This window comes from Mustela nivalis (genome assembly GCF_964662115.1).
Source record: "Mustela nivalis genome assembly, chromosome: 10".
Classification (NCBI taxonomy): Eukaryota; Metazoa; Chordata; class Mammalia; order Carnivora; family Mustelidae; genus Mustela; species Mustela nivalis.
This window is the reverse complement of record NC_139029.1, coordinates 70180773-70207086: the sequence shown is the minus strand read 5'-3', so window position 1 is coordinate 70207086 and position 26314 is coordinate 70180773. Positions and strand designations below refer to the sequence as shown.

Sequence of the window (26314 nt, the reverse complement as noted above, 5' to 3'; positions counted from 1 at the left end):
TGGTTCTTATGCTTCATCTCTCTTTCAGGATTCCCTGATTTCTTCAGCAAATACCATTCTTTCTTATTGTCTCATTTAAAAACACATTGGATATTGGTAGTTCAAAAAACAACATTGTACCTAGTTTTATTAATAAGGACATAGTAGGAGATAAAATATGGCAATGTATCAAAGGTAGCATTCTGGGAAGGAGGATATTGTTTTGAGTAATTTAAGCAATTATTAACAAATAATTAAATTAGTAATTAACACATTAATATAAGTTTATATCTTCTGTGGGCCTGTATGCTTTTAGTATTATTTCATGAAAACCTTCCTGGAATGAATTCTTTTCACCTGTCTTCACATACTGAGGATACAGAACCTAATTTATCTTTTATTATCTTTAAAGATTATTATCATGAACATGGGTTGTTCTGTTGTAACTTTAGTTACAGATAAGATACCTGCTAGGGAGGACAGTGTCCCCTCCTAATTATCTGCATGGTTGGGATCATTTTCTTCTTTTACCTAAAGCCAGGTTAAAGCATGCATGGGCCATGTTTTAAAATATTACTTGGTCTTCCAAAGATGTTTCTTTTTTCTCTCTTACCTCTGAGCTTTTATGATTTGCAATCATCTTTCAAAACATTGTCTCCTTGTGTTTGATTTCTGCACTGCTAATACAAGGTCCTGAGCTCCGGTCTTGTCAGGCTGTGCCCATTTTGTCTGCTCAACTGCATTAAATGTTTTCATTAGGCCAAAGATGTAAGCTGTACTCATGTAATTCATTTTGGAAAATGGGTCTAGTCTAAAGATCTTAAGGGTTTTTTTAATCATAAAAGTATAATGTGTAGGCAGTTGTATATGAGGCAACACTTGTATCTGACTCCTTCTCAACATTAGACTTTTGATAAGAGTTGCAGGCCCAAGAATTTACAATAGTATGTTTAATATTATATCAAGCCTGAAAAGTTTCTACTTGCACAGTAGATAAATTTTCTCAGATAAGGAGTTTTGTATGTTGTGTTAAATTGAGACTTTATTTAGGCAGTGATCAAAGATTTTTAAGCAAGGGAATGAAATGATCAGACTTGTGTTTTCAATACATGCTTGGTAGCAAGGGCGAAATGGTAAAAGAGAAGGAGAGAGGGAGAGGTGACAAAGCTAACCGAACACTATTTAAGAGGATAATGCAAGGCCAGTCTATAAATGATGAAGGCCTTTTACAATTGAGAAGAAAGGACAGCTTCAAGAAATTATTAGGATATATAATTCACAGCACTTGAACCACTCCAGTTCATTTAGTTTGTGTGAGATGGGAATAAGAGACAATTTTAATGTTTCTTGCTTGAAGAGTTAGGTAGAATGTGGGATCACCATTCTAAAAAGAGAATAAAAAGGGAGTAGGAAGAATACTCAAGAGGGATGCTTTGGTTTTGAATTTGTAAGGGCTGCAGTGTCTGTTGGACATACAAGAAATTAGTCTGTGAGTGTATAGAAAACTACAGACCTGAAGCTCGGAAGAGAATAGGACTAGAAATAAACTTTGTAATCATCCACATAGAGCTATTACATGAAACAATTGTAACAGATGAAATCATTTAGTGAGAGTATATGCAACAAGCTTTGAAAATATCACACCTGGACACTCACGTGCAGAAGGATACATTTCCTAACTACAGTGCAATTAAGCTTTAAATTAACAATGTAAGAGCTGTAAAATAAACTTTGGTAATGTAAAGACATACAGAAAAGGAAAAAAATCACAATAGAAATTAGAAAATATTTAGAACTGGATGAGAACAAACCACTTTAAAAACTTCAGGTGTTGGACCTAAAGTAACTCCTGGGGGGAAAATTCACATTTCTCTAAAAAGCAAGAAAGATCAAGAATAAATGAGTTGAGTACTCACAAAACAAACTGAGGGATGCTGGGGGGTGGGGAGGTAGGGGATAGGGTGGTTTGGTTACAGACATGTTATGGACATTGGGAGGGTGTGTGCTGTGGTGAGTGCTGTGAAATGTGTAAGCCTGATGATTCACAGTCCTGTACCCCTGGGGCAAATAATACATTTTATGTTAATACAAATAATTTGAAAAAAAGAACAAGTGAGTTTTTCATAGCACAAGTATAGAGATTTGTTTCAAAGGGAGAAAGAAGTTAAAAGAGGTGAAATAGAGTAGATTTTGTTTTCTTTAAATGTAGGAGACACACCCAAGAGTTAGAGGACTGTGGACATATGGAAAGAGGGTGCTTGAGGAGATCTGTGAGAAGTAAGTGGGAGAGTGAGTAAAGACTTATGAAATAATTTCTGAGTGGTATTAAGAACTTAGCTGAGGGTATGCCTGGGTGGCTCAGTTGTTTAAGTGTCTGCCTTTGGCTCAGTTCATGGTCCCAGAGTACTGGGATCAAGTCCCACATCAGGCTCCCTGCTCAGTGGGGAGCCTGCTTCTCCCTTTGCCTGCCACTCCCCCTGCTTGTGCATGCTCTCTCTCTCTCTCTCTGACCAGATAAATAAATAAAGAAATAATCTTTAAAAAAATAAATAACTCAGCTGAGATTGAAAAGCCGTCTTTTCTCAAAACCTAACCGCAAAGCCCTGTACTTTTTTTTTTTTTTAATTGTATTGTAAATTTTACAATTTACAAATTTTCCTACTGGCCAAAACAGTAAAACATGTTCAACTATGACTCTCTTCTCCTCTGTATAAAAAACACTTTAATAGTTCAAAAGAAGGGCAGCAGTTCATGGTATTGTGTGATTTCCATCTTTAAGACTGATGTCATAATGTCAAAGTATAATTCAGTAAAAGTAATTCTATTAGGAGCCAAATGATGACACCTAGTTTTATACTTCTGTGATAGTGTTTTTTAATTATTGGGTGATAAAAAGTTTAAGTTGATATCTGAAAAAGTAACATAGTTTTGGGATTAATACAGCCTGAGTAACTTGAGCAGATCACTTGGAGTTTTTTGTTTGTTTGTTTTTGTTTTTTTCTAAATGGGTTATCAGTTGTCCCAGAACTATTTGTTAAGCAATTGGTCTTTACTTTAGTCATTTTTAAATGCCACCTCTATAAATACTAAATTTTCATGTTTCTTTGGTCTATGTCTGGATTTTGTTTTCTATTCCACTTGAATGATTCCATTGAATGATTCCTACACAAATGTCACACTGTTTCAGAGGTAGGAAAAAAAAACCTGCTAGCTTTAGGGGTTTCCCTTGTATGTTAGTCTTCTTTTGTCTTGATACTTTAAAATGTTTTTCTTTATCACTGTATTTTGTCAGTTTGATTACAGTGTCGTGGTATGGATCTGTTTTGTTGATTTTGTTGGGGCTTCTCTGTGCCTCCTAGATCTGGATATCTGTTTCCTTCCCCAGTTAAGGGAAATTTTCAGCTATTATTTCTTCAAATAAATTTTCTGCTCCCTTGTTTCTCTCTCTTCTTCTTCTGAGACTCCTATAATATGAACGTTATTATGGTTAAGGGAGTCATTGAGTTCCCTAACTCTATTCTCCTTTTGCATAATTCCTTTTTCTCTCTTTTGTTCAACCTGATTACTTGCCATTACTCTGTCTTTTAGGTTATTAATTTGTTCCTCTGCTTCTTCCAGTCTGTTGTTAATTCCATCAAGCATGTTTCTCATTTTATTTATGGAGCCCTTTATCTCCGCTGCACTATTCCTTATCTCTGTGTTAAGGGTCTCACTCATGTCTTTCACTCTTTTCTCAAGTCCAGGAAGTATCCTTATGATCAGTAGTTTAAATTCTATATCATGCATGTCACTTACGTCTGTTTCACTTAAATCTCTGGCTGTAACCTTGTCCTCTTCTTTCATTTGGGATAAATTTATCTGTCTTCTCATTTTTTCTAAGTTTCTGTGCCTGTTTCTCTGTGTTAAGAAAGTCAACTATGTCTGCTGTTTTTGAGGGGAATGGCCTTATGAAAAGGAGGTCCTATATTGCCCTGTTCTCTAGTATCCCTTGTCCTTCAGGGTCTGGCAATTTTTAGAGTGTCTACAGAGTATGTGTGCTTTGCTGCTTTGTTCTGGCTTTTTTATCCATCAGCCCAGTCATCTGCAGAGGCTCTCTTTGCCTGTTGTGAGTAGTATTTTGTCCTTGGCCTGAATGTGGCACGTTCTAACTAGGTATGCTCTGATTGGTTTATGAAATGAGACCTGTTGCCACTGCCACTGGAACTGATGTTCTGCAAACCTTCACATTAGGAGATCCAACATGAGCAGGGCTTTGGGTTGATCTTAAAGGGGAGGGACCCATTGCAACTGAGGCAAACATGACTGGGAGGGCCAGTTCCACTGGAGCACAAGGTGATAGGCCTTGGTATAAGCATATTAGATAGGGAGTACTGGGCTGTGCTGGTTTCTGCAGGGCACCCTGGGCTTATACTGAGGTGCAGGGCAGGGACACAGCTTTAGTCTGTTCATTTGTTTCCAGAGGGGTCTTTCCATGAATGCTGCCTCTTTGAGACATACTCCAAGATGAATGAATAACCTCCCTACTATGTGACCCAAACACTCTTCAGATTGCTGTTTCCATGCTGTATGTCAACAGATTGCCTGCCTTCTCTCCACGATCAGGGCAGTGCACTCTGGGGTCTATCTCAGCCATACCCACCTCTAAAAATTGAGGTTTTAAGCCCTATTGGTTGCAAGAACTCAAAAAATTCAGCCCCTCTCCCTTTCCAATCTATTGTTATGTGGATTACTTTTCCCCACATACTGACCTGTGTTCTAGTCTTATCATTCACCCTCCTCTACAACTGCAGCTCCTTCCCCAGCACATCAGCCATAATCCTTTCTTTTAAAAAAAAAAAAATATATTTTATTTATTTATTTGACAGAGAGAGAGATCACAATAGGCAGGCAGAGAGAGGGGGATGCAGGCTCCCTGCTGAACAGAGCTTGGTGCGGGGCTTGATCTCACGACTCTGAGATCATGACCTGAGCTGAAGGTAGAGGTTTAACTCACTGAGCCACCCAGGTACCCCACATCTCTGCACTTTCTACTACCTTCTTTGATGTGGCCTAATCTCTACCTTTAGTTGTAGAGTTTGTTCTGCCAGTCTTCTGATCAATTTGGGGGCTATGTAGGAGGATTTAATAGTTATAATAGTTTAATAGTTGTATTAGCAGAACAGGGCGTACCTAGGGTCCTCTTCCTCTGCCACCATCTTCTCTCCTTCGTATCACTTCTTTTCCATTCACCCATCAAATGGATTATTTTTAGATAATCCACTTTTGAATTTTGTTTCCTTACCTTGCCTGTTGTGAATTAATATTGCAAAGAACATGGGGTGAATACATCTTTTTAAGTTAGTGTGTTCTATTTCTTTAGATAAAACACCTAAAAGTGGAATTGCTTGATCATATGGTAGTTCTATTTTTAATTATTTTTAGGAAACTTCATACTGTCTTCTATAATGGCTGTATCAATATTTACCAATATATACTAATATTTATTTGTACTTTTGCATCAGTATTTAAAAGTGGTCTTGATCTATAATATTCAATCTTTTTTTGTACTTCTTTGTCAAGTTTAGGTTTTAATGTTATACTTATTTTGTGAAAATAATTAGGAAGTCTTCTTAATTTTTAGTGCTACGGAGTAATTTATGAAACATTGGGCCTATCTTATCTATGAGGCTTTGATGGAGTTCCTCTGTGAAACCATCTGGAATTGATGCTTTTTTATGGGGTAGTTCCTTGATGAATTTTTTTTACAGCTTCTGCAGAAATTAATCTTCTTAAGCTATCTCTAATGGGGTTAGATTGGTTAAATTGTCTTTAGGAAATTATCTGTCTCATCTAGGTTTTCAAATTTACTTCCATATAAATCCACAAAATAGTCTCATGGTTTTTAAATTTTTATTTTAATGATTGTTTCCCATGTGCCATGAATTTTTTTTTTTTAATATTTGTGTATGTACTTATCCTTTTTTTCTTGTTTTGGTTAGGTGATTCCATTTGTCCAGTTACTTTTATCTCAAATTTTTGAAATTTTTATTTATTGTTTTTTTGTTTTTCTTTTCTCTACAAATTAGTTTCTCCTTTTGTCTTTATTATTTCTTGAATATTCTTTTTTTTAATTTAGGAATTTAATTTTATTTAATTTTATCTATTTTTGTTGTTTTATTTTCATTCCAAAAACTATTAAGAACTGTTATTTTCCCTCTGCCTACTACTTTAAATGTATTTCAAAGATTCTGTTATGCAGTATTTTTATTACCATTGTCTTTTAAAGACTTTGTAATTTTAGTTATTTCTCTTATCACACAGGAGTTATTTAAAAAGAAATTTTAGAATTTCCAGGTGGGAGAGCCTCTTCTTATGGTTTTGTAATAATTCTTACTTTTATTGCATTGTTATCAGAAGATTCTATTTTTTGGACCTTATCAATCTTTTCTCTTTTTTTGTGATCATTTTTTGTGATTCAGTATACACTTGACATTTCATTATACCTTTCAATATACACTTGACAAGGAGGTATATTTTTATTATTAAATGTGGAGTTTAATATACAGTATGTAGTGACTGGCTCTTCTTTATTATGTTGTTTAGGTTTTCCTATATCTTCACTTACTTCTGATCTAACTGATCTATGTAAATGGCATGGACTATGTCTGCTACTGATCTAATTGCTATTGAGATCACAGTTGTTACTCATCATTCTCTCCTTCACTACCTATTTTAAATTCCTTTCACCTTCAGCTGTCACCTCTGTGGGTCTTGGTAGCTTACCTAGTGCTATGACCTTGACCTTCATTACTGAGAATATGAACTCTTGAGAGGAGTTCTAAGAGATGTTCAGTGTATCACCTGAATTCCATGTGTATCCCTTCCTGCCCTTTTTGTGTAAAGAAGTTTTGCCTGTTTTTGTTTTTCAGGGTCAATTAACCCTGCCAGTATGGTGGCTTCCCTTTTTGTTTGCTCAGAGCTTATCATAAAAAGTCCAAAGCGCCCTGTTGACAGCACTAAGTTTAGTTTAGTTTATTGGGATGTTTGCTGGGTCTCCTGTCAAGAGAGAGACCCTTTGGGTAACAGGATATCTAACCCTGAAGAGTCTGAGGTTTTGGGGAAAGAAAGTACAAAATATAGTGCATCATTGGGAGTGATGGTAAATAGGACCATATCCACTTCTATTCTTTGGTTTCCAGAATCATGCATCCCTCCTATTAGAGACAAAAGTGCCATATACAGGTCTGTGACTTAAAAAAAAAATACACTATATCCCAAAGGGTGGTACTTCCTTCATATTGTTTCCTTTAAGTTGGCACTTCAATTATAATTTTGGAAGGCAGTTCGACTGTATTGTAAGGCTGGCTACCTCTAATCGGTGCAGAGTAGGTGAAGGCCAGTGAATCATACCAGGAGCCCACTCTTAGAGCTTTGATCTAGAGAGATTATCTTATTCAGATGCTATCCTCTGTGGGGTTCCATGCCTTTGGATCAAGCATTCTATAATTTTCTAGATAGTGGTGCTAGTTGGAGCTTTAAAGGAAGAAAGGGTAAACTCTTAAAAAATATGTATTTGTTTCTGTGAAGATGAACTGATACTTCCAAATTTGAAGGGCCCCACATGAATGCAGACTATTTTAAAATCTTCTTTTAATTATAAAGGAAAAGAGTGTGCTTGCCAAATCAGTGATTACATACCAAATATAGAAGGACATAGTAATCTGCTGTGTCTAACACAGCAGCTGCAACTGGAGCTGTGGTAGTCTACAGTCAGTCTCCACAATCCAACTGACTTCTGTAGGTGGTAGTCTGGTGAATTAAACAATGTTCTGATAGAGACCATCACACAAAGATATTTTAGATTTTTTAATGCTGGCAGGATCTCTGACATACACTCTACATGATATGATTGGTAGTCATGTAGATGTGAGTGACTGTCTGATCCTTAGAACCCAGAGGTCTACCTAACTATAGAAATATCTCTTCCATTTAAGTTCTTCTTTAGAGAATCCAGTTCTAACTATTTCTTTTCAACAGATCTTTTTTGAGATAACAATTATATGTTCATCACTAAAAAAGATAAAAAAATTTAAAAATGCCTAGGTCAATTAGATTTGGTTTTGACTGCAAAGAACTTATATTCAAGAATTCAGTATTCAATTCTGACTATGTCAAAGCCTCCACTGTCTCTGTTTGTCTTTTTTTCAGACATCAAAATTAATTAGGTTTGATATAATAAAAAATTAAAAATCAGCTAATACTTTGAAAGTCTAGAATCAGTTTAGTCTCAGAAAAAAATTATAAAATAGCCAAATAACTCAATTGTTATGGGCAATGAGCTTCCTCTGTTCTTTTCCTTTGGAGCATGAGTTCTTATCTATCTCAAACAACCAGTGTCTCTTTTCCTTTCCATAATTTACCCTTCTCATCAAAGCTTGTTTCTAAAGATCTGATAAATATATTTTACTCCAGGCAGTAAGTGGTTAGTAGAAGAGCTAACTTCAGTAGAATCCCCTTTCAAGGATATTTACATTTTAACACTAAACAGAAACCTGGAACTAATGCAATGAGTCTTGATTGTAGAATTTAGGATGTCATTTAGTGAGCAGGGAAAGATTCATGGGTGATTCAAACTTGGTGCTCCTCAAATTAATTGTACCATCTGTGTTGTCATCTGTACTACCAATAAGATGGGACTGGCCAATATTTCTTTCTAGTACCTTCTAGTTCAGAATCTCAGATCTTCAAAATCAATGAAAGCAAAGCACTCTGAAGCTTTTGTTATAAATGCTAAGTTTTTTGCCATTGCTTTGAAGAGACTGTTCATCATTAAAATCATCTGACCAAATGTCACTTCAAACCACTTCAAAGCTTTTTTTCTCCTTACTTCATAATGTTTTACTTATTGTAGGCAAGTTAAATGGCTGTACCAGAGAAGTAAACATATCTGTGCACTTAGCTCTTTCCAGAATTATAAATATTAGAGATCTCCCAAGATAAGACATCATGTACCTTAAAACATAAGATTAATTTTTTTCCATGCTAGTTCTTTGTCTGCTTTTAACAAAAACATATGGAAAATGCTGTACAGAAATCTTCCCCATTTCTTTAACCATAGTAGTATCAGTTTTGAGAACTAAACCTATGTTTCCTCCCAGTTCTGGCAGCAAACCGTCTTCAGATTTGGTAGCAGGATAGTTAGAATGTTTGTTATTCAGCTGTTAACCTCAGTGGACTAGTGAGATTGCCAAATAGTTGAATATTGGATGACATTCTCAGTAAGTGAGGCCAGTTGTTTACTACAAAATGAGCTGAGACTACTAATCAGAGAGATCCCAGAAGTGGCCAAGCTGTGGGTCCTTTTTTTCCACCAGGGTGGTCTTCACTAGAGACAAATATCAAAGTTCATTTGGAGAGTCTGCCCATATCAAGCAAAGGTATACCTTGTAAATGTCCATTTTAGCACCTCCGTGGACTTAACTTGAATAAGGCCACCTGCAGCCAGTTGAGTAGATCTTAGTCCAGATGGATCCCCTTTACTTAAACCAGTTACTTATTAACAAAGAAGTACCACTTGGGATTGGTTGAGTAATTTGATGTTTTTAGTTGTTACTCAAACACTGTTGCTGAAAGAAAATATGATCATATCTGTCAATAACAAATCATTTCTTGAGTTCCTACTGTGTGAGAACTATGCCTATAAACACTATAGGATATATACAAAAATAATATATTGTCTCTAATTTGAGACAATTTATAATCTATTTTGGAAAAAGAGGATATAAACATATACTGTGAGATAATAGTAAAAGTATCATGTAAGAAATAAGTAGTTATTATAGTTCAGTGTTAGTAGAGAGAGATTAAGCAAGAAAGGATTGAGATGGAAGGATTAGGGAAGGGTTCATTGAAAAGATGGATCTTGAATTACATTGTTGATGAATAAATGGCAGGAAAAGGGGAATGCATTCCAGGCAGAGCAAATCATATGTCTAATTGACATATAACAAATTACATATGTTTAAATTGTGCAATTTGATCATTGCACAATCATTGCACATCCATAAAATCCCAGAATTTCTGGGGCACCTGGGTGATTCAGTTGGTTAAGCATCCAACTCTTGGTTTTGGCTCAGGTCACGATATCAGGGTCCTGAGCCTCGCCATCTAGGTAATATACATAGTGGATTTATAGAACAGTGAATGAAACTGACTTCCTGATGCAGATTCCTTGTGTTGGTATAGAGTGGTAGATAAGGTTATAAAACTAGGCTGGTGCCAAATTGCACAAAGCCTTTGACTCCAAGTGATACCAAGACAGAGTTTTTAGTAGCTAGATAGTGAAGCCTAATATTACAGTTCTTTATTATGAAAAATATGGAACCTACCCCCGATCTCCCAAATGAACCAGGCAAAATTTTATTGATTTGCCTGGTTTCTGCCCATAGTGGTCACAAATTTCTGCCCTTTCATAGTATAGGTGGGAGTTTTCATAACTGTTGTTTAAAAGAGGACAGAATCTTCTGGCTACCCAGGAGGAACCTTAGTACTATTAGTTGCTATTACTAATAGTACTAAGTACTCTTTTTACATTGAGGTAGATCTGAGGTTGCTCACTAGATTAATGAAGAAATCTTCCCACCCCGAGGAAAGTTAACAACTAAAACAACTGTCTTCAAAGATACTTTCTCTTCCCGGTACTTGGTCTATAGCTGTCTCCTCCAATTCCTCCTTTTAGCAGACAATAAAGAGAACCAGTTTTTGTCTGGTTGATCATACACTTTGGTTAACATGTTTACTGCCTATTCGCATGGCCTTTCCTCAAATATAATTAAACATGTGGTAAGGCCTTCATACTTCCTCTTCCAAAAAGCTATGTCTCCACCAGTATCCCATTCTCATCACCAGAATTGTCAGAGACTGTGAAGGATCCCACGCCTGCAAGTTAGCCTAATAGTTTCACAGATTTTTATCAGAAAATGCAAGGGGTGCCTGGGTGGCTCCTTGGGTTAAGTTTCTTTGTTTGGTTCAGGTCATGATCTTAGGGTCCTGGGATCAAGCCCCACATCGGGCTCTCTGCTCAGTGGGGAGCCTGCTTTCTCTTCTCTCTCTCTGCCTCCTTGTGATCTCTGTCAAATAAATAAATAAAATCTTAAAAAAAAAAAAAAGAAGATGCAAGACTCCTCAGAGACAAAGGACATTTTATTATTCTTAACAATAACAGTTTCCAGAATATCAGCATTTTTGCTCTGATTCATGGAGGTTTACTTCTCATAGGGTGATGTGAGAGAGCTAGATGACATTTGCATATGCAGTAGTTGTAAAAGGAACTTTGAACTTAGTGAAACTGAATCTTTTATAATGGTCAGTTATTTAAAAAAAAAGACAACAACAACAACAACAAAAAACTTTGTTCCAGAAAGAAATTATTACATGGACAGTAAGCACTCCTGCCTTTTGCTGCAAAGGGAGACACTATGGCCATTTTTGCTATGGTGAAAATCTCTGAAAAGATAGACTGGAACAGTGGATAGTTGGTAACCCATTTGTATAATGTGCAGAAATGCAAGTGACTATGGAGAAGTGTATACCAGCTGCATGTTAAGTTAAATGTTAGCAGTATAAAGATAGGTAAGATACCTTCATTTTCCTCTATGAGGTCACATTTTATTGGAAAAAAAGAAAAAAACCTTAATTACAATATGGAGTCATTAGTACTAAATAGCCATATTAACAGAGTTCTGTATGAATATAAAGGAAAAAGCTACTGATTCTGGCTAAGGGGAACCGTGAAAGGCCTCACAGATTATGTTATATTTGAGTTGGTAACAATTTATATGAATAGGGAACCTGGAGCAAGGAATTATAGAAGGCTTCCAAGAAGTCTGGTGGCTTGAGCAAAGACTTGAAGAAATAGTAGTGGCTTGTCAAATGGAAACAGAGGGCAAGGGTACTCCAGCACAGATACATGACGAAGCTAGGTGGGCTTAAAAAACTGCATATAATTCAGTGTTTTAGTCAAGTCCGTTTCCATTAAAAATAACAAAAGCTACCTCAAGTGGTTTTAAGCAAAACTTAGCATGGCCTAATATAATCAGGAAGTCCAGCAGTGCATGTGCCTAGAGTTTTGACTGACTATAGAAGTTTGATGACTATAATCAAGACACTGTCCATCTCTTAGCCTTACTTACGTCTGTTGGCTTCTTTCACAACACACTGTGGAAAAGGTGGCCTTTGGCAATTCTACGCTTATATTGCCCTGAGAGTTAGCAATCTTAGCAGAAAGAAAGCATTCTTTCCTTAGAGCTCTAGCAAAAATTCTAACGTGGATTTCAGCCAATCTGGCTTGGGTTACATGATTATCTTTAAATCAGTCACAGTAATCATGAGGTTGGAATACTGTAATTGGCAAGATTTGGGTCATTTACTCACCCCTGGAAATTGGGATTGGGACCAGAAGCACATAGACTGGAAACTGAAGAGTAGTTTTTCAGAGATGGTGAACAGACAAAAAGAAGATGCTCTCTACATTTTACATTTTTGGTGCCTAGTATCTACATATACCATTCTCCCAGTTATACAGTTTTTTCTTTTTTAAATTAAAGGATGGAGGGGATGACAGAGGGAGAGGGAGAATGACAAGCAGGCTTCATGCCCAGCATGGAGCCCAATGCAGGGCTCAGTCTCACGGCCCTGAGATCTTGACCTGAGCCAAAACCAAGAGTTGGATGCTTAACCAACTGAGCCACCAAGGCACCCCCCCAAACCACACTTATATAGTTTTTTAAATGCCTCTAGTAACATAGACAGCCACCTGCACAGCTGAAAATAGACTCTCCCTTCTCCAAAGGGAGATAACCCAATCTATTGATCACTTACTGCTTTTAGCTCCAAGTCCAGATTCTGGGAGTAAAGTGGATTCTTTTCAGTGAGGTCTATATATAGGTCTGATCTCAGATAATCAGTATGATTTTAGAAAGAAAACAAAATAGCCACAATATTCATTCCATTTGGAGAAAAGAGAGAATAGGAAACAAGGTAGAGTGGCCCATGCCCATAGCTGTGCATTTAAAACAAAAGTAGGCGATTGATATATGCCAGTCCCTCATAAAAATACAAATCAACTTTTAAGTCATCTAACTTCCTATTCCTTGCCACAAACTTAAACACACTGAAAAAGGGAAAATCTGAGATGGTCTCCAGAATATACATTGTATGGTACGAGGACTGGGTACACCCAGTACCATTTACCTTTTCTTTTATACTTTTATTGAGGTGTAACTGACATAACAAACTACATATGTTCAAATTGTGCAATTTGATCATTTTTAACATAGGTATAATTCATGAAATTATCACCAAAATCAAGATAGTGAACACATCCATCAAATCCCAGAATTTCTGGGGCACCTGGTTGATTCAGTTGGTTAAGTGTCAAACTCTTGGTTTTGGCTCAGGTCATGATCTCAGGGTCCTGAGATTGAGTCCTGTGTTGGCTCCATGCTCAGCACAGTGTCTGCTTTAGAGTCTCTCCCTCTCACTCCCCTTTCCCTCTCCCCCTGCTCATGAGCCCTCTCTTGCTCACAAATAAAATCTTTTTAAAAATCCCAAAATTTCTTTGGTCACCATTGTAATTCTTCCTTTCTCTCTCTCATGTTCCTCCCTTCCCTAGTCTAACACTGATCTGCTTTTTGTCACATAGGTTATCCAAATCTAAGGGTCAAATAAGGGTCAAATCAACATAGTTTATCTTAAAATTAAAACTTTAGTATAGCTTTGCATGGATTTCAGTAAAATAAAAATGGACTTTGCAACTGATTTTGTAGCGTGACTTCAAGTGTACTAATAATATTATTTAAAGAAAGCCCTACCATACAAGTCATTTAGAGAGTGTATGTGGTGTTATAAGGAATTTTCATTGTCATTATTGTCTCTGGATTTTCTCTGTTGAGTTTTTAAGATGCTACATATTAATGGAATTCAGCTGTGCTAAATTTATTACTCAAAAATATAGAATTGCAAAAGGGAAAATACATGAATAGCAGTAATCATTTGCAAAGATTGCAAAAAGATTTTCAATATCATAACAAAAAAAAAATTGCTTTTGATTGTTTTTAGTTCTAAAACAGCAAAAGAGAGTGAAAGAAAGCCAGATACCTAGATGAATTCCTTATTTTGTCTTTATTTTTCCAGAAGCTCATATTTTCTGTTTGTGGTTTTCCCTGAAGACAGAATAGTTCCTTAATTTGCAGTTGTATGCTGCTCTGTGCTTAAGTTTCGTTTCTATAGTTTCCTGGGAAAGTGAATTTATTACTTCTGCCTTGTCAAAAAAAAAAAAAATTTTTTTTTTGGCATTAACTTTTACATGGATTATTCTCACTCTGAAAAGGTCATTTTCATCTTTTTTTTTTTTTTTATTGCTTTCTAACTTGGATTCACCATATTACTGACATGGCATGTACTTCCATAAATACTAAAAAATAAAATCTTGCAATTGTTTTTTGGATCCATGTCTTAAATGGAATTCTCCCCTTATAGAACCTCTCTCCGTCTGACTGCATTCTTTCTCGTTTGCGTATGTTATTATCCTATCTATAGAAGCGATGATACTTGGGTTTTGGAGGGCAGTGTTTTGTTTGTTTGTTTGTTTTGACAAAGAATAACTTTGAAACTATACAGCTGAAAATATAATTGTGTAAATAGTTTATTTTTAATTTGCTCATCAATTGAAGCTGTCAAATCTTTATTGAATGTACTATATCCAAGCACCAAACTAGACTTAGAATAACTTCGCCCTTTAGGAGTCCATAACTTATGTGTTGCCCCAGCTTGAATGATTTATTAGTTTTATTCTGTTTTAATAGGACTGTTTTTATAAGAGATAAATTCATTTTTACTTTGTTCAGACTTATAAACTACTTAAGATAAATTTAAGCCAACTGTATTGTGTTCTTGTATATTTAAAGCAAAATCAATATAAAAGTCAATGAAAAATAGAAAACTTTCAAAAGAGTTAAATGGCCTAAATGATGCTACTGCCTATAACAGCATTTTATTTCTGGGTTCTCTGTTCTGTTTCATTGATATATGTGTTTGTTTTAGGGCTCAGTACTGTACAGCTTTGTGATACAGCTTGAAATCAGGAATTGTGATGCCTTCAGTTTTGAACAGAACAAAGCAATACACTATCTCCTGAGAGTGGTCAGTTTGTTAGAGGAAATGACATCTTAGAATTGTAAAGAAAGAAAAACTTTTAATTTGACAAAGTTATATAGAATATAACTGTAAAGATGAAAATTAAAAAAAAAAAAAAAAACTTTAAAAAGACCAAAAAAAAAAAAAAAAAGAAGAAGAGGAAGAAGAAAAAAGTAGAGAGAGATAATGTGATCAGGCAGGTGAATAGAACAGAGCCATATGCTAGATTTTGGGAGTATTTTGATCTGTTATAGGAAACTGCATCCCAAAAGTTTAAAGAAAGAAAAACTTACGTATATGCAAAAATAAGGTTAAATATAATGAAGGGATAGAATGTGACTATAAAAATGAAAATTTAAAATGATTTTTTTTTTTTAAAGATTTTATTTATTTATTTGAGAGAGAGAGACAGTGAGAGAGAGCATGAGTGCAGAGAAGGTCAGAGGGAGAAGCAGACTCCCCATGGAGCTGGGAGCCCGACGTGGGATTCGATCCTGGGACTCCGGGATCATGACCTGAGCCGAAGGCAGTCGTCCAACCAACTGAGCCACCCAGGCATCCCTTAAAATGATTTTTAAAAAAGGAGTTGATAAGTTGATTGAAAGGGAAGAAAGAAAAATTTTAAAAAGAGAAAGATACAATTAAGATACTGAAGTTGAAAGACTAAAGAATCATGGAAAAAAGCCATGAATTCTGTGTGCTGTATTCCCCTAGAATATTTGTAGTTCTCATTGATCAGTAAACTTGGTCTAGGCTGGATGTTCTTTCTGATCTTCTGGGGAAGGAGCCTGCTGGGTTAATTCCCAAAAGTCTTTGCCTTATGAGGAATTGGACCACCCTTGCTTGCCAGGGGCCAGCCTAAGTAATCAACCCCGGTTTGCTCTAGGTGGCCTTTGTACCGTAAAGGCTTTCTGTGAAGCTTTCGAGGATAGAATGAAAATGGTGGCCTCCCCATCAGCAGCCCTGGAGGCCAGAGCTTGGGATCCCACTCCTTAGAGAGCACCCAGATAAAATCAGTCAATCACTCCTGTGTCCCGAGTCTCTATCTGCACTGTGTGCTCACCCAGCCTGGGACTGAGCCTTTGTATCTCGGGCAAATGGCCCCATTGGATACTCCAAACCCAGCAGATTCCTACAGCAGGTTCCCATGCTGCACCTCCCCAGGGAGGAAGGGGCATCTCCCTGGATTTGCTGCTTTTTGGGTCCCTGCTTGAAGAACAGTGGCCCCCTGACTGTGCCGTCGATCACTATTTATCACAGTCCTGAGCTGAGAGCCCACTCCGTGGCTCACTCTGCGCTCGCTTCCCTGGGAGCTTTGCCGCACTCAGGCACACCCAGTCTTCTGTGACCCTGGGGTCCTGAGACCACACTGTCCTAGCGAGGGTTCTGCCCCCAACTTAGCCACCAGAGAAATGTCCCTCACCAGAGCAGACTTCTAGAAGTTCTGATTTTGGGTTCTGATGCTTTATCACTTTCTAGTAGCCAGCTGACAGAGGCTTCCTTACCCCTGTGGTCTATCTTCCCATATATCACCTCAGATTCACTTTTTTGCACCTCCTACCTTGCAGAAAGTGGTAGCTTTTCTGTTCATAGAGTTGCAGCTATTTTCTTTAGTCTCCGTTTGAGTTCACAGGTGTTCAGAATGGTTTGATAGCTATCTAGCTGAATTCCTGGGACCAGATGAAATTAAGGTATCCTACTCCTCCATCTTGGAAGCTGCCAAAAACCCATTTGCCATTTTTAACCACTTTTTAACCATTTTCAGTAGAAAACAGACTTTGTAACACTTATCAAAGAAATACTAAAGGGCTCGATGTATGCCATAGAGTATCATGTACTTACTCTAATAGGACATGCTCGCTTCCAAACCTCTAACTACTGCCAAAATAAGAATGACCACATTTTATCCTTGTGATTTCCCAGGAAACTAATGGAGTCTGCTAGTACTTTGGTTCCCAGGTTTTGCCTTAATTTTAATTTGTCTCTGGCCTTTAGTGATTAGGGAGTAATAAAACATTGGCATTACTGGAGAGAATGCTGAGTCACTCTTATCAGTCCTGTAAACCCATATGAGAAGTCTGAAAATAGAAGACACATTTTTATTTACTTCAGTTTTCTGCTTCTCGATAGAAATTGATTAGACTATTTCTATTAAAAAGCGTGTAAAATCAACCTACAAAAAGTGTGTTTTTATTCACTAATAATGAGCTATCTGAAAATGAAAATTAAGAAAACAATCCCACTTAATAGTTGCATCAAAAAGAATAAAATCTCTAGGAATAAATTGACTGAGGAGGTGAATGACATCTTTACTGAAAGCTTTAAGACACTGATGAAAGAAATTGAAGAAGACACACATAAAATGGAAAGATATTCCATGTTCATGGATTAGAAGAATTAATATTGTCAAAATGTCGGTACTACCCAAATGTGTCTATCTAAAGATTCAGTGCAAGCTCTATCAAAATTCTATTTCACAGAAATAGAACAAATAGTCCTAAAACGTATATGGAACCACAGGTAAACTCAAAATGCCAAAGTAATCTCAAGAAAGAAGAACAAAGCTGGAGGGAGGCATCACTCTGCTGATTTCAAAGTATATTACAAAGCTATAATAATCAAAACAGTATGGTATTTGCATTAAAAACAGACATATAGGGACACCTGGGTGGCTCACTTGGTTAAGTGACTGCCTTTGGCTCAGGTCATGATCCTGGTGTCCCAGGATTGAGTCCTGCATTGGGCTCCCAGCTTCGTGGGGAGTCTGCTTCTCCCTCTGACCTTCTCCCCTCTCATTCTCTCTCTTTCTCTCTCTCTATCTCTCCATCTCTCTGAAATAAGTAAATAAAATCTTAAACAAAACAAAACAAAACAAAAAACAGATAGATAGGTCAATGGAACTGAATAGAAAGCCCAGAAATAAATCCATCCATATGCAGTCAATTAATCTATGACAAAGGAGCCAAGAATATAGAACACATTCAATATTCATCTAGGTTGCCACGTCAGGTTTCATTTTCTGATATACCATAATTAGCTTATCCTTTGGATTTATTTATTTATAGATTGTTTATCCATTTACCATTTTTAACCTTTTTTTTTTTTTTTTACCAGAAGGACTATATATTTTAGTAGAAAACAGAGACTTTATAACTCTTAACAAAGAAATACTAAAGTGCTCAATGTATGTCATAGAGCATCATGGACTTTATTAGGACACTGTAGTTTCCAAACTTCTAACTACTGCCAGAAGTCATTAAGGGGGTAGATCTTAGAAGTTCTCACCATAATATAAAAAGAATTGTAACCATTTGTAGTGATTAAAATGTTAACTAGACATTGTGGTAAGCATTTCACAATAAATACATATTTGAATGAATGTGTTTTATAGCTGAAATTAATATGTTATATGTCTCTTGTATCTCAGCTGAAAATAAAGTCACCAGAAGTGAGGCTGCTGTTTCTTCTTCTCACTGAGATGTTTATTTTCTATTGTGATGTGATGACTTAACCGAGATAATGAAACACATTGTGGGAGAAACCATTTTGACTTTTCAAAATTTTCCAAATTATTTCAAGTTAAAATGAATGAAAACATCTTTATCAGATTTTTATTTGTAATTTTTTTCTTGTATAGCTTCATGCCAACATAATTTTTTTTCTTTTCTTTTTCGTCTTATTTCTTTTCAGTGTTCCAAAATTCATTGTTTATGCACCATACCCAGTGCTCCATGTAATACTTGTCCTGCACAATACTCACTACCAGGCTCACCCAACCCCCCTAAACCCTCAGTTTGTTTCTCAGAGTCCACAGTTCTCTTATGCTTTGTCTCCTCCTCCAATTTCCCCCAACTCACTTCTCCTTTCCATCTCCCAATGCCCTCTGTGTTATTCCTTATGCTTCATAAGTAAGTGAAACCATATGATAATTGACTCTCTCTGCTTCACTAATTTCAGTCAGCACGATCTCTTCCAGTCCCATCCATGATGACTGATAAAAAAGTTGGGTATTTATCCTTTCTGATGGAGGCATAATACTCCATAATATATATGGACCATATCTTCCTTATTCATTTGTCCGTTGAAGGGCATCTTGGTTCTTTCCACAGTTTGGCGACTGTGGCCATTGCTACTATGAACATAATTTTTTAACAGAAATTATACTTTGATGTATTTTTTGTCTTTCAGCCTGTAAGTTCTTTGAAATGTTGCTATTTGGCAAGGTCAGCCATGTCCTGCCATTTGATTTAAATTTTGAATGTTAAATTTGAGAGTTAAAAAGAATTCCTTAGGGCACCTGGATGGCTCATTGTGTTAAGACGCTGCCTTCTGCTCAGTCTCCACTCAGTGCAAGAAATTTCCTTTTTCTCTCTATTACTGCCAACACCTGTTGTTTCTTGTGTTGTTAGTTTTAGTCATTCTGACAGATAAGTGCTTTTCCTCTATGGTCAGGAACAACTCAGGGATGTCCATTCTCACCATTTTTATTTGATATAGTATAGAAATCCCAGCCACAGCAATCAGACAACAAAAAGAAATAAAAAGTTTCCAAATTATTGACATCTGTCATCCTCTATTCTCCTGGTCTTTAGCATGTCAGGTTTGTTTTTTTTTTAATATTCCTTTACTATTATTTTAATGTTTAAGAAGGAACCACAGCCTTTCTCTCCTCTCAAAAGTTGGCAGTGCTTTTTTCTTTTATGGTTTGTCATTCAAGTGTGCATCTTTTAAAACTATAGTGTAGACTTACTTTGTTACTATGTCTTTCAGTCTACGAGCTCTCGTTCCATTCACCCCTTCTCCCTCACAATTTAGCTGTTAAAGATCCCCAGTCATGTGACCTGGGTAGTCACATACAGAGACCTGACCATATTGAGTTTTGTTTTTTTTTTTTTTTGGTAAGACTATAGTTGATACTGTATTCTTTCATCAGGAAGCACATAATGTCTAGTTATTTCTTTTTTAATGATGTTAATAACAGTTGATAACTGCCCAGACGTATTAGATGTAGGTGATTGATTATTTTTGGTTGCATACATTCCCGCATCTACTTTTTCATTAGTAGCAGCACAGTGCATATGGGGAAAGTAGAAAAAGTGCTTGATTCTTCACCTTTCTTTACCAGTTTTCAAAACAAGGAGTTGACTTCCTTTCATTCTCTATACATGGGCAGTTCTTTAAATTGTTGAATCATTACAAACTCGTGAATTTAAAGTATTTGATATGTTTCAATCCATTGCAATTCTTATCCATATTGAAATTCATATTGTTCCATATCCTCTCACTGGGATCCTCTTCAAGCCCCTTGGTTCTTTTAACATAACTCCAGAGTTAAAATCCTTCATAGTCTTTTTGCTTTCTAGAATGACAAGGTGTTTCAGGCTCATTAGAGGATGGACAGGAACTAATAATTTATCCGTGAGGATGCTCTCAACCAGTGGTTGTAAACCAGTACCCAGGGACCAAAAGTCAAAAAAAGACTTGTTGTCTTTTTTTTTTTTTTCCCCCTGAAAGAAACAAGTCAGTCACTCAACAATGACAACAACAAAATAACTTTTTCAGCACTTACTATGTGCCAGGCATTGTATTAGTTGCTGGAAATATAGTTCATAAGACCTAAAACTGCCTTCAAGGGTTTTACAGTTTGATGAGGAAAATAATATAAGCCTTAACACAATATTAAGTGACCTTTTAGGACTCTAAGATGGTGTGAATTCCTAGAAGAGACCTAACTCATGGTTTGGGGATCAAAGAAGCAAAATATCACTCAGTTTTCTTGGTTTGTCTTTTACCGCCCTTATGTTCACTTTTCTTTCTTTAATTCTACATATGAGTGAAATCATATATATATTCCATTTTATATATATATGTAAGATTATATATATATATATATACACACCACATTTTCTTTATCCATTCATTAGACAATGAATATTTGGGCTTCTTCATAATTTGACTGTAGAGAACAAACTGTTGTTTACTGGAGGGGAAGTGGGCAAAACGATGGGTTAAATAGGTGATAAGTGTTAAGGAGGACACTTGTGATGAGCACTGGATCTTGTATGTAAGTGATGAATCACTAAATTCTATACCTAAAACTAACATTGCACTGTATGTGAACTAGCTGGTATTTAAATGAAAACCTGGAAAAAAATATTATTCAATTTTCTATTTAAAACATAAGTCTTTAGTTGAAGAAAGATGAGGGAAGATTATTTAGGCATAGAAGGCATAGTTGAGCCTGATTTTTTCTTTAATTAGAAAAGCAATCAACAAGTCTGTGTTAAAAATATTCTGTTGCCAAACTTAAATCTGATCCTGTGACCAGTTTTTCTGTTATCATTGTCTTCTTTCTTGCCAGAAATGTCCCTAAATAATATTTTTCTCCATAGAATACAAATTTTAAATCAGAGTCAAGGCCTTTCTCTCCTAATCTGGACTGGATGAGTTAGTATCGCTTTTTTTTTATTTGTTTTTATTTCCAGTATGAGTATTCCAGAATCAACCTTGCAGTTCCATATAACTTGTGGGCATTTTTACTGCCATCATATTTACTTCTTCACTGAGCTACCTTTTCTAGCTTCCATTCATATTTACTTGCAACTTTTACTTTTTAACAAGCTGATTCTTGGAGCACCTGGGTGGCTCAGTCAGTTAAGTATCTAACTTTGGCTCAGGTCATGATCTCAGGGTTCTGGGATGGAGCCCCGCTGTGGGCTCCTGTTCAGTAGGGAGTCTGTTTCTCCCTCTGCCCCTGCCCCTTCTCTCTCTCTCTCTCTCAAATAAATAACATACTAAATAAAGATTCTGATTCTTGTACTCATCTTACCTTCTGTTCCTTTTCCCAAGTCAGCAGAAAATAGGTTTATCTGTGATAAAATCAATAGAAATAAAACTGCACTTATTAGCTTATTCTCATTATTGAAACTAATTATGATAAATCACATTATAATTTATTATTTCAGCAAGAACATTGATTGATCTAATTATTTTAGAGCAACATTCTAGAACTTTCCCCAGAACAAGTTTTATTTAACACTAGCTCCATTCTGTTTCTTGAACCAATTATTTTAGACTGCCAAAATATAATTTCCAAAAACATAAAATTGTGATTTTCAGGCAAATATAAAGTAAATATGGGTGAAAAAATTTTTTGAATTCATTAATTAATGATGAAATCGGTAGTATGTTAAGATGAGTTTGAGTAGCATTTGAAGAGCTAAGTATTGACTATTAAATATGGCAATGTTAAAATAAGATAACTAAATTAGATACAAAACTAACTAATATCCTGTCTATTAACCAGTAACCTTTATGGTTATTTTTTTCACCAGATAGAAGTTATTTGCATTTCTGCCTAACAAAAATGTACAAATTAACATTCGGTTAGTAAACAGTAAATCTAACAAATTATATTCCCCTAATCCTTGGGTGGCCATGTGTCCCATAGATCATTGGAAGGACCTATTATGAAACTTTTTGCCTTTTTTCCATGTTGTGGTTGGTTTTAGAATAAGACTTTGGTACTCTTAGACTGGATTGAAGAATTTTCTTTGGGTCCAAAAATTGTGAATAACTGTTGGAGTAAATTCTGTTTTAGTACATTTTGTCAGTTTTGTATTCCACAGTTAAACAACTGCCTAATAATTCGCTTTTAATACTGAGTCTTTGAGTGGTATAAAGTACTCTAACTGGGGATGAGAGAATAGCAAAGGAAATTTTTATATGTTTAACAGACATATAATAATGGCTTTTGAGTAAATTCTCTATGTTTTTATCTTCCCTAGGGTTTTCCAGGAGATATTGGGATTCCTGGACAAAATGGCCCTGAAGGATCAAAGGTAAAAGAAAATTGAGAAAGAAAGAAAGAAAGAAAGAAAGGAAGGAAGGAAGGAAGGAAGGAAGGAAGGAAGGAAGGAAGGAAGGAAGGAAGAAAGAAAGAAAAAGGAAGGAAGGAAGGGAGGGAGGGAGGAAAAAAGTATTATATTTAGAGTTTCCTAATCTCATGTTTCAATGAATGGTTGAAGAAAAAGACTTTAGGAATATCAGAAGATGTCTGGATATTTTTGAGCTGTCTCAGGTGCATTTAATAAATTGTAGAGCTTATTTCAAGATAATCAGGAAGTTGCTTGCATGTTTAGTTGTTCTTTCAGCACCCTTTGTTTAGTTAGAGTATCTTCTCCAACATCTTGAGTTCAGGTCTTTGAAAATGATTTTCTTTGTTTGGTATAGACATAGATTAGGGGGATAATATTTTCAAAAAAATATAAATCACTGAAAAAGGAATTCTTGGAAGAGGTGAAATAAACTAAAAGGCCATAACCTATGATATATGGATGAAAGTTTTCTGGCTACTGAAACCCTTTGGGTCCATAAAAAAATCCTCTGATTAAAATACAAGAAAGCTTGCAGTGTCCTGGAATTTATAAATAGCACAGAATACCTGAAGAACACTAAGCATTTTTAACTTCCTTTACTGTTGTTGTGTATATATTACTAGGAATTAGCAAAATTTCTTTCTTTTTAAATTTTATATATAGAAGTATAATTATAACATACCCTGTTAATTTCCTATGTACATCATAATGATTTGACAACTTAATATATTATGAAATGATTGCCACAATAAGTGTCGTTACTATCTGTCACCATATAGAGTTACTGAAATATTGACTTTATTCTCTATTCGTACATGATCTCTCCATACTTTACTATTTTCTAACTGGAGGTTTGTAACTAACTCTTAAGTCCTTCATCTATTTTGTCTCCCTGCCCTGACCCCTGTCTTCTGTGGTAATCAACTGTTTTCTGCATCTATGAGTCCGTTTCTGTTTTATTTTATTTGTTTGTTTTTGTTTTCCAGATTCTATGGTAAATGAAATTATACGACATTTGTCTTTGTCTGACTTATTTCATTTAGTATAATACCCTCTAGGTCCATCTGTTTTGTCACAAATGGCAAGACTTCATCCTTTTTTTGTGGTAGAGTAATATTATGTTGTATATCTCTAGCTCATCTTTTTTATCCACTCATCTATCAATGGATACTTAGGTTACTTCCATTTTTGGCTATTCAGATAATGCTGCAATGAACATAGGGATATATATATCTCTGAATTTGTGTTTTCATTTTGTTCAGATAAATATCCAGAAGTGGAATTTTTGGATCACATGATTGTTCTATTGTAATTTTTTTTAGGAACTTCTATACTATTTTCCATAGTGTCTATACCAGTTTACATACTTATCAACAATGTACGAGAATCCCTTTTCTCTAATCATAGCTGACACTTACTTTTAGTCTTTTTGATAATAGCCAATCTGAGAGCTGTGAGTTGACATCTCATTATGGTTTTGACTTGTATTTTCCTGGTAATTAGTGATGTTGCACATTTTATCATATGCCTGTTGACACCTGTATGTCTTCTTTGGGAACTTATCTATTCAAGTTCTCTGCCCATTTTTTAACCAGGTTTTTAATTTGCTATTTATTTATTTGTTAAAATACTTAATTTATTTATTTGAGAGAGAGTGAGAGAGAGCATGAGAGGGGAGAGGGTCATAGAGAGAGAAGCAGACTCCCTGCTGAGCCCGGAACTGAATGAGGAACTCAATCCCAGGACTCCAGGATCATGACATGATCATGACCTGATGTTGCTTAACCGACTGAGCCACCGAGGTGCCCCTATTTATTTGGTTTTGGTATTAAATTGTGTAGGAGCACCTGGATGGCTGAGTCAGTTAAACATCTGCCTTCAGCTCAGGTCATCACCTCCGGGTCCGAGGTCCTGGGACAGAGCCCTGTGATGGACTCCCTGCTCAGTGAGAATTTTCTTCTCCCTCTCCCTCTGCCCTGGCATGCACTCTCACTCTCTCTCTCTCTCTCAAATAAATAGAATCTTTAAAAAATTGTGTAAGTTCTTTATGTATTTTAGATATAAACTCTTTATCAGTATGTGATTTGCAAGTATTTTCTCTCATTCAGTAGGTTGTTTGTTTGTTGGTAATAGTTTTCTTTACTGTACAAAACCACGTTAGTTTGATGTAATTCAATTTTTTATTTTAGCTTTTGTTGCTTTGCCAAAAACATATTGCTAAGACTGCTGTCAAAAAGTGTATTGCCCATGTTTTCTCTTTATTCGTACTTTATTTGGGCTCTCCTTTTTCTTAATGAGTGTCAATAGAGGTTTGTCAATATTTTTTTTTTAATTTTTAATTTTTAATTTTTTATAAACATATATTTTTATCCCCAGGGGTACAGGTCTGTGAATCACCAGGTTTACACACTTCACAGCACTCACCAAAGCACATACCCTCCCCAATGTCCATAATCCCACCCCCTTCTCCCAACCTCCCTTCCCCCAGCAACCCTCAGTTTGTTTTGTGAGATTAAGAGTCACTTATGGTTTGTCTCCCTCCCAATTACATCTTGTTTCATTGATTCTTCTTCTACCCACTTAAGCTCCCATGTTGCATCACCACTTCCTCATATCAGGGAGATCATATGATAGTTGTCTTTCTCTGCTTGACTTATTTCGATAAGCGTGATACGCTCTAGTTCCATCCATGTTGTTGCAAATGGCAAGATTTCATTTCTTTTGATGGCTGCATGGTATTCCATTGTGTATATATACCACATCTTCTTGATCCATTCATCTGTGGATGGACATCTAGGTTCTTTCCATAGTTTGGCTATTGTGGACATTGCTGCTATAAACATTCAGGTGCACGTGCTCCTTTGGATCACTACGTTGGTATCTTTAGGGTAAATACTCAGTAGTGCAATTGCTGGGTCATAGGGCAGTTCTATTTTCAACATTTTGAGGAACCTCCATGCTGTTTTCCAGAGTGGCTGCACCAGCTTACATTCCCACCAACATTGTAGGAGGGTTCCCCTTTCTCCGCATCTTCGCCAGCATCTGTCACTTCCTGACTTGTTGATTTTAGCCATTCTGACTGGTGTGAGGTGATACCTCATTGTGGTTTTGATTTGTATTTCCCTGATGCCCAGTGATATGGAGCACTTTTTCATGTGTCTGGTGGCCATCTGGATGTCTTCTTTGCAGAAATGTCTGTTCATGTCCTCTGCCCATTTCTTGATTGGATTATTTGTTCTTTGGGTGTTGAGTTTGCTAAGTTCTTTATAGATTTTGGACACTCG

General features: G+C 36.1%; 1 protein-coding gene across 1 annotated transcript in view; it reads left to right on the top strand.

Annotated features, from left to right (window-relative positions):
* Nucleotides 1-26314, top strand: part of COL24A1 (collagen type XXIV alpha 1 chain) — a gene marked incomplete at its 5' end in the record, with an annotated part of 325357 nt that overhangs the window by 49884 nt on the left and 249159 nt on the right. Inside the window, one exon of the mRNA XM_082688569.1 lies at nt 22941-22994. Within this exon, the coding sequence (XP_082544695.1) occupies nt 22941-22994 (54 nt within the window). The remainder of the gene's footprint in view (nt 1-22940; nt 22995-26314) is intronic.